This window comes from Pollicipes pollicipes, unplaced genomic scaffold (genome assembly GCF_011947565.3).
Source record: "Pollicipes pollicipes isolate AB1234 unplaced genomic scaffold, Ppol_2.1 Scaffold_6686;HRSCAF=7923_pilon_pilon_pilon, whole genome shotgun sequence".
Taxonomy (NCBI): Eukaryota; Metazoa; Arthropoda; class Thecostraca; order Pollicipedomorpha; family Pollicipedidae; genus Pollicipes; species Pollicipes pollicipes.
The window spans coordinates 40,391,586-40,401,275 of record NW_023596921.1 but is presented as its reverse complement, the minus strand read 5'-3'; the positions used below and the strand labels follow the sequence as shown (position 1 = coordinate 40,401,275).

Genomic DNA, 9,690 nt, shown 5'->3' with positions numbered 1-9,690 from the left:
TGTCGACTGTGACTAAGAACTATATTAATTTCAATGTATGCACGGACTGCAGGATTTGCGTGGTGATTGTATGATACCATTCGATTTATATGAAAGCACACGATGGCCTGACGTAACGCATTGAGGAATGTGATTTTGTGTACTTAGCCTGAGCATTTCAACATTCAGTTCATTTCTATTCTAAATTCATTACATTTCTCCACGTCGATCAAGAGCGATCTTTAAAACCCATTGAATCATTCAAAGGGTATATGAACCCGGCTGTTTTTAGAGCCTCCAAATTACATTTTGTGTCATATCACGTGAACGATGGCGAAGTCAGAAATGCATTCAAGGGCATGGCGCATATGTTCGGCTTAGAGCGGGGTCGCGGTTTCGCCACGTCACTTGCCAGCTCGTTGCTACCATTTTGAAACTCGCTACCCTATAGGTAATGCAGGCTTCTAAGTGAGTGTCTATCTTTTGGTTTCTGGCACCTGCTGCCGAAAGATATTTGAAATGCTCATGTTCTAAAAATGGAAGCCGGTTTCTTACCCACCTATTCTAGAGAATGCCTACATATCATCTTTTTGTATTCCGTTTCCGCCATTCTACACCGTTTCTCCCATTCCTTCCATCATTAAGATATTAATGGCACTGTTCACACATGCTTATTCAATCTCCGTCTCCTAACCATGGTAATTCAGACCCGACGAGGAGTGCGAAATAAGACCATTACAGAATATATCACCCAACGCTGTCTTGTGTTAAATAAATTAAGCCTAAACGGCCAGAAAGCCCGGGGAACTGGAAAGGTCCCAACAACGTCAATGGTATTTGACTGACATTTCACTTATGTAAACTTTCAAACATGATTCCATCGATTTTCCTCAGCTAGCATCTTGCTTATCTCCGTCGGCCTAAGCAAGACGTAATTAGCGCATTTATGGAGAAATGGAGGAAAATCACCGTTTTGGTGGGCGTAATTGAAGCCCAACCAGAGAGAAGGATTTTTGGACGGTATAACGTCCCACTTAGGCTTGGTTTAACTACGTGGTGTAACTACAGTTACGTCCCAGTAGCTCTGCTGGCTAGAGCACCTCAGAGGCCCTCTAACCTCTGTCTTTTGGAGTGCCGTCCCCGTCCCTATTGAGCAGATACTCCCCTGACCGACTTGGGACGCCTTGTTGACACTGAACACCCTCTGATGTACTGGGACCCTGACCGATGCAGGAGACCACCCATTGTCGCAGGGGCCCCGATGAATGCAACTCACGGGCCCGGCCTTGTTCTTGCTTGGGAAATGGGCCCCTAGAGTTGAGAACCGATCAGGAGCCGACTGTTTGATGTTGGTGATATCTGGCCGAATTAGAGCAACACGCTGTCTCAGGGGTGTCAAATCAGTGCAAGAGGCCCTCTAACTGACATTTGACATCACAACCCTACGGACGGGGGCCTTTTGACCGTCCCTCCGTCCTTCCGGCCCTTACGTAACGTGCAGCCAGCCTTCGGGCCATATAGCCTTTCAATCGGACCCCTGCTCTTTGGTCTCGAGAGACCTTTCGGCCCCTATCCAGACGTCTTAAACAAGTCCTGTAACCAACCCGAGGCCACTAGCCGACAGATTGCCTTTTTTAGGTACTGCGGGCCCCTGACGAACACAGGAGCGGCAACCATTGTTTCAGGAACCCATACCAATGCAGATCGTAGCCCCCGGCCTTGCTTCTGCATGGGAAATGGGACACCAGGGTCGCGACTGACGGGGGGCCAAAGGCTTGGTGTTCGTGGCCTCTGGCCGACTTTGACACCTGCATTGTGTCAGGAGGTCCTGAAATGGTGAAAGAGAACCTCCAACCGATTTTTCAGATCACGAGCCTACGGACCACGAGTCTCTATCTGACCTACAGCCAGTTCTTCGGGCCCTTATGCCTTGCAACCAAACCCTTGATCGTAGGCTCCGGTGGACCTCTCAGGCCCTTCTTCGAGCCTCATCGAATGCTGCCGTCGGTCGGCTTGGGGACCTCTACGAACGCAGGACCCTGCGTTCGGCACCGTCCGCCTCTGACAGACGCGGGGCCCCGACCAGTGCAAGTTAATGGCCCGGCTTGGTCGCTGAACCCGGCGGCGACTGCGCGGTACTGGGGGTGCCTGACCGATGTACAGACCCATGTGGATTCAGCAGGTCTCTGATCGGCGCAAAGGGCCATCTGACTTTTATTTAAGGGCCCATCCCTGCAGGCCGGGCCGCTAAATAAGACTCAAACCAACCCCTTTCGCTCTTGGACCCTCCAGTTGGGTCCTAGGTCGTCAAACCCAGCAGGCTCTCCAGGCTCTTCGGGCCTCCTCGAAAACCGCCTCTGCCCGAATCGGGCCCGCTTGTCAACAAAGGGCCCCTGTTAGGCGCTGCGGTGCCCTGGCAGGCGCTGTGGCCCCGACTAATGTAAATCGCTGGCTCCTGCTTTTTCCCTGCTTGGGGAATGGGCCCTCAGATCCATGTCAACACGGAGCTGACTGTGTGTAATTGTTGTTGTATTACTGACGTACAGGCCCTTTTCGACTCAGGAGCCCCTGACCAGCGCGCAGGGCACTCCGGCTGGCATTGGAGTGCCCGTCTCTGCGGGCCGGGCCCTTAAATGCGATCTCCGGACAGCTTTCGCCCACTTCGTACCCTCAAATCGGGCCCTCAATGTAAGGTTCCGAGGGGCCCTCAGAACGTAAGGGGAGGGCGTGCCGCTTTGTCCCCCCTCCGCTGCTCACGCTGCTATGCTCCAGTCACATTTTTCTTTGATGATGCAAAATACGTAGCCCAAAATGTCGGCGCTTTACTTTGCTGTAAAAATCCCCGATGTACGCCGCTCATTTCTTATTTTTGTATCTTTTACTTTTGGTACCTTTGCGTAAACACTCAGTCCTCGAACAATGTTCCTCATTTGTGTTTTCTTTAGTTTTTAATAGTTTTCTTACGCTCACTACTTCATTTCATGGATTGGGGTTAATTCTCTATATTTTGGCAGCTGGCCGAACTGTCCAAGAATAATTGATTGTCACTTGCTCGTCAAATTTGTCGTTGTTCAATCGGCTGTGGAAGACAGAGGCGAGAAGAAAAGGGCGTGTGTGGGCTGCGATCTTTGCCATCCGGGTTTCAGGCTTGCAGAGGAGGTGAGGCTTTAGAGGAAAGGTATATTTCATGCATTTGCAATAATCGCGCTAAGGTCTTTGTCAAAAAATGCTACCAGCTACTGCAAATGCATGCGGGAGCACATGCGTTGGGAGGTTGAAAAGGGCAGAAAGGTCTTTAAAATAAGAGGGTCATAGGTTTTTTATGTCGGTTTTCTGCTTGAAAATACGAAGGGCTAGCACCAAAGTCTTGTGAAAATTGGGAGAGATGTGCTCGACGTCTCTCATAAATTTGTGTGTCATCGCCAGGCCTTAGGACTGTGGAGCGCTCACTGATGACTCATCCAAGGCCACTCACCTGGTACATGATTTACTCCAAGGCAGCACTTCCCTCTTCATTTTTGTTATAGGCAGTAAACACCAGGTTGATATAAGTTTAAATGTGTTGGATAAACATGATATTTGTATAAATTCTGATGAAAATGCATATACCTTGTAAGATGGTTACATCTGAACACCAAGCATTGCTCATGTGGGCCTGGCACCATCTAAATAAACTGGTTAACTAGAGGTAACACAATGCTTTTATGGTTTTGGTATCAGCAGATTCACAAAAAAATTAAAATATTTCAAGCACCTTTGTATAGCTTGATGTATCTCATACATCAGCCCTGTCTTTCTTCAAGATGTTCTAATTTTTTCTGATCCAATCTGGTTTTGTCTGGTTCTGTCTGGCCATGTTTTCTTTTCAGTCACTGTCCACTATCTGTGTGATCAGATAGGGGCTGCAGGTGCTGCACATGTAATGGAAAGCACCCCAGATGTCTTGCAGCAATCAGCTGCTGAGGCTGTAAGGCATCACCTGCCTCCCAATGCAGAAGGAAGGTCATTCACTGCAGGGATTCAAACCCTACATCTCCAGTTTCCCGAACTCACAGTGGTTGACCATTATGGTATTGGCACTTTGTCCAGATGCTGCAATGGACTTGGGGGGGGGGGGGCCAGGCTGTTCATGCAGCATCACCAGGCTGGCAGTGAATTATGGACATGTATTTATGAAATCAGCTGGAAGTATTGCAACCTTTACTTTCTTTGCATTAGCATCTGCCACCTATACAGCAAATTCATTCATCAGTGGACGGGAACTGGGTGGGTGGCAAATGTGAGAGGAGCCGTAATTCACTGTCATTACATAGCATATAGAGCATAATGACAGTGTTAGAGGTATTCATAATTGTCTGGTAGATCTATTGATACAAGCAATGCATTATTTGCATCATAGATTTAGTTGTCCCAGTCTGTTTTAGGGAATTCAAGGCCTATATCAGCAATACTAAACACTGCACCAGTAATGATGATAATGCAGGTGTACATTATTTTGACTTTGACTGAACATTAACTCAGCCCCTTTTTCAAACTTAATCAATATGTATCATGAATGGTTGCCAGGAGTAACTGCTTTACTTGCTGATTGACCAACAAATATAGGTCACTGGGCCTGTCTGTATGCATGAAAGAGCAGAGTTTGCTGTTTATATGTACCAAGTTGCTAGCACCTTTGGGTCTAAATAAAGGGATATCTAGTGTACTTATTGGTTTTTTATATATGATGTTTTGAATTGTTTGGGGTTATATTACTTAATGATGCATTCTCCTGTTTATCTATTAACATGCACTTTTGGAGGGGTCAAATTGACCCCTCCAAAGGTTTTTCCAGAATGGTTGCCAAACAGCATGGTGTAGCCATGCCACAATTTGCATAGTTGTAGATAATTGAATAGGGAATTGTGTGATATGAAAAATGTAGATGTACCTGGTAAGGTTACTGGCATATGGCAGGTCAAAGTCAAGCCATGGTTTCAGCAAAGGTAATTTCTAGAGAATCATTCAGTCTGATGCAACAATGGAGTGGGTGATGCAGCCATACATCTCTGAGATGCATCTAGTGTACTTACATACATACATCAGCCATACAGCCACACATCTAGTGTACTTATTGGTTTTTCATATGTAATATTTTGAAATGTATTTGGGGTTATATTACTTAACGATGCATTCTCCTGTTTGTCTATTAACACGCACCTTTGCAGGGGTCAAATTGACCCCTCCAAAGGTTTTTTCCAGAATGGCTGCCAAACAGCGTGGTGCAGCCATGTCACATTTTGCATAGTTGTAGACAATTGAATAGAGAATTGTTTGATATGAAAAATTTGGATGTACCTTGTAAGGTCACTGGCATATGGCAGGCCAAAGTCAAGCCATGGTTTCAGCAAAGGTAATTTCTAGAGAATCGTTCAATCTGATGCAACAATAGAGTGGGTGACACAGCCATGCATCTCTGAGATGCTTTCTTAGGCAATACAAGTATTGAATGAGCAAATCGGTTGACCCAGGGTCAGGTGTGAGGTCATACCAAGGTCAAAACCAATCTGTTTTTATTACTCTAGGGATTGCTGCATGGGATAGTTTCTGGTGTTCATTCCAAATTTATTGATAGCAGAAACTGCATTATACATCTTCCATTGACTTTTCAGAGGTCAGAATATGTCATTGAACTAAGATTACCGGGGTCAACATTTTGTTTTAGGAACATACTGCCTGGCATAACCTTTTTGCTTATTCAAATGCAAAGCTCAGAGCAGTCTTCTATTAATTTGGTCATTATGACCTTCAGAAGGTCAAACAAGGTCACCGACCTTAAACTAGCTTGTGACCTTTTGCTTAGAAACAGTAATCTAGGTACTGGGGCACTTGCAACCAACCTGAAATTTGACCTTATTTGACCTTTTTCGGCCGGAGGGTCATGACCTAGGAGCCTCAAATTTTGACCGAAGTGAGTTCATGTACAGGTCAACACACCTTGTACAACTTGGTGTCTCTAGCTTTCTTAGTTCCCAATATCTCAGAGGCAGGGGGAGGCAAATTGGCCCCCTCCACCCGAGTGAAGGGTATGTAGCCGTCCACCTGGGCGCGCGTTAATCCAAAGTAGTTGGGTTTAGTTTAGATTTATGCATGCGCAGCATACTGTGCTTTAAGTCCTAAGCTGTTGTAGCTTTGCATGGGATTGTCTGTCTTTTTGTGGGTCATCTGAGCTGCCTTAACTTGGGCATTCCATCCCGGACATGGCCATTCGTGTTCATCCTGACAGCCCTGGCCATTCCCCAGTTCAGTCAGTCAAGACTCAAGGATAAGCCATATCTTGTTAATCGTTGTCGAAAAATACAGCAATGTTGATTGAAATGAAAACATGAAAAAATACAGCAAAACACTGCAAGCTGATTGCTTTGAACAAGTCATCCTCACAACTTTGTGGGTTACTCAATTGCAAATCATGTGGGGTCCTCACCATAAGATCATTTTGGACCCTTTCAACCCTATGCGCTGTCTGGAGTGAGCTCCCCATGCCACCAGTGCCAGAGATGGAGACAGCCATGCAGGCGCAGCTGGTGTCAGCGGCGCAGCAGCTGGAGCAGCAGCTGGACGACGAGATCAGCCGGCTGGATCGGCTGGACACCGACGACCTGGAGACCATCCGCCGCCAGCGCATCCAGGAGATGAAGCGCATGAAGGAGAAGCGTCACGAATGGCACGCACAGGTGACGACCGTCGGCCGGCGGATCGGCCAGGGGAACAGTTATGGCTAGGTGGGGGATCAGCTGCACTGCCGAACCCTGGGGTGCCCTGACTATTGTTTGATGGAGTGTGTGTGTTATTAAGGCTGGCAGTCATTCAAGTTTATGTTTTGAGAACTTGGACGTCTTACTGTGGTATGTCACCATGCTACGCCCATGTTCTCAAGAATTTTTAAGATGAAATTATGGAAAATGCTCACCCTCCTAATAGCTGTGGTGCTCTACGCACTTGTGCCGCAGAAGTTTGTAGAGGTTTTCACCACATGCCTGTTTTACTGACAGTTGTGTTAACAATTGTGGCAGTGCCAGCATGAAGGCTATTAGAGATTGATGCCATCATACCAGTCATCAGAGAAATGCTGTCTATATAATTAATGCCATCAATAATATTACAATAGAAGTACTGTACTTTGTAATGTTGCATTAATGCTGCATGTTGTGGTTTTAACTTAACAAAGTTCATGATCATGATGCTGTTCATGGAATGCTGTCATATGATGTTGCTGTAAAATCGTGGAAATATATGGCGCTGGGAGGTAGCTGGTGACTGACACTAATTATTCAACGGAACTGCTGCTGCGGACATATTTGTTATACTGCGCATCACAGATTACCCACTATGTACCTGCTGGTGTTCCCTGCTTAGATTTATGTTTTTTGTTTGTCTGATATTTGTGAAGTCGGCGAGGTTTAGCCAGAGCGTGCTACCTTGAAACGGGTTGTCACCTGACCTGTCGCATGTATCGAAATATTGTGGGCCGGCGAAAATGGAGGTACGTAACATAAATTTTGCAATGTTATCTGTTGGTGCAACTTAAACGTCGCACTCTCTGTTTCCATTGTATATTGCATGCAGGGTTTGTTTTGTTTTGTAGCCGTTAGTATGAAGTTTGCGACTTACCTCGTCAAGGTCTTATGTTTGCGATTGATTGTTCGCTTCATGTGCCTGGTATTGAATTTATGTGCCTCGCTTTAAACGCTGCGACAGGGGCATGGACAATATACCGAAATCCCAGAGGAGAAAGACTTCTTCGAAGTCCCGAAGAAATCTGAAAACGTTGTGTGTCATTTCTACCGGGACGACTTCTTCAGATGCAAAATTGTTGACAAGCACTTGAATAGCTTAGCCAAGAAACATATGGAAACCAAGTTTGTAAAAATAAATGCCGAGAAGTGTCCTTTCCTTACACGTAAGTGCAACATGAATTTGAATGTTGTAATATATGATATTTTGCTTCTTTGCTGACAGTGAGAGTTGTGAGTCGAAAAAATTGTTTTAGTTTGTATCGAATTTTAATTTTTGCTCTGCTGCGGGGCCATGTTGCCTGGCAACATTGGAACCATCGTCGCAACCAGACGTCATGTGCATCATTGCACAATTAGCCAGGGCTGTTCATTCTGACATAATGTGCATATGCTTCAGAGCGACTGAAGATCAAGGTTTTGCCTACCATCGCGTTGGTCAAGGACGCCAAGACCAAGGATTTCATCGTGGGCTTTGCTGATCTCGGCAACAACGACGAGTTCTCAACGGATCTTTTGGAGTGGAGGATAGCGCAGGTATGGCTAATTCAAGCATGCAGGCATTTTTGGCTCGTACTTTGGCGCGCTTGGAGTTCTGAAACGCATTAAATGTGCGCAGGGATGGGGATAGAATCAGGAAGTTTGGGGTTCTGACAACGAGCGACCTTGCATTATGCTGGGAGGTTTTGGTTAAATGCTATCAGGCAAGCACTGGCTATATGGTCATTTACTATATTGTCCATCTAAGCCATGCCTGCCTGATAACGACGTTTTGTTAGAACTTCTTGCCTCCTGGCACAGTAAAGGTAGATTATTCTCAGAACAAGACCCTCCAACTCATCGAAAATGTCGAAATGCCAGGAACGCAAGGCCTTTCTCGCCTTTATAATAAACAGCAGGGCTTAATGGATCCTCTGTCATACCATTTGTACTGATATTTGTCACTTATTCGTTACTCGAATGTGACGTTCTTTTGTTGGATTGTTGTTCCCTTGCTGGAAAAGATCGTGTATTTGTACAGCAAAGTCGGCATAGCCTTGTTCAGACCCATCCAGCTGTATGGTGGTCCAAGTGTGCATGGACGTAGCCAAGTATGTTTTGGTGATTGAGGTATGATGACGATTCTTACTGAGGCACAGCTCACTGCAATGATTATTTACAAATGAACAACCCGAAAGTGTCGCACTTTTATGCTGGAGGAAGTCGAAAGGAACTCATGTTTTACATAAACAGCCCTAAAGCAATTCAACCAACACAGAAATGGCTGTATATTTTTTGGCTTATTGTGCAGGTGCTATATGGCTGTGTACCCGAAGCGCTCTAAAGCCCCAATTACTACTGCTATCAGTACTGGCTTTCCGTGCACATAAGATATATGGCGCGGGCTCCAGTGGTGGTCACGCGCTCGCGTGTCAGAGCCTGCCCGTGTGACGTCACTGGTGCCGCGCCCCCAGGCGGGCGTCATCGACTACAGCGGCGACTTGCTGACGCCGCCGGACCCCGCCGACCGCAAGTCTCGCGTCACGCAGAAGAAGAAGACGATCCGCGGCCGTGACCAGGACGACTCGGACTCGGACTAGCCGGGCCGCTCCGGCGGCGTCGACGCGTCGGGGCCGTCGTGACGACGATTGTGGCGCGGGTGGCCGGCCGCAGCGAGGGCCACCGTGTTCTGGCTAGGAACGCGCCTGGGCCGCTCACGGCCTGCGATGGCGGCTTGAGAGCCGGGTTAGGGTTCAGCAGATGAGGCTGCCCCGTATTCGAACCCGCACACGACATCATCCGAAGTGAGGACATTCCTGCGTGGCGTCGAATTTACATCCGTGGATCTGCTAATGCTGCTGCACAGTTGTTTTAACACGGTAGTTTGGTTCTTACGCTGCAAATCCACTGTTACTGAACATCGCGTTCATTTTTAATACACTCATTGTTGCCATGCTGA

General features: G+C 46.8%; 1 protein-coding gene across 2 annotated transcripts; it reads left to right on the top strand.

Moving 5' to 3' along the window:
* The first annotated feature begins 3,042 nt into the window (after positions 1-3,042).
* LOC119108720 (thioredoxin domain-containing protein 9) lies at positions 3,043-9,690 on the top strand. Of its 2 annotated transcripts, none has more exons than XM_037232348.1 (5): positions 3,043-3,138; positions 6,508-6,692; positions 7,717-7,918; positions 8,152-8,288; positions 9,206-9,690. In XM_037232348.1, exons 2-5 carry the CDS (start codon positions 6,516-6,518, stop codon positions 9,329-9,331), a joined length of 642 nt encoding a protein of 213 aa, XP_037088243.1. In that variant the 5' UTR covers positions 3,043-3,138; positions 6,508-6,515; the 3' UTR covers positions 9,332-9,690. The 2 variants fall into 2 exon arrangements, with proteins under 2 accessions (XP_037088243.1, XP_037088242.1); XM_037232347.1 differs by having other exon boundaries at positions 3,066-3,157.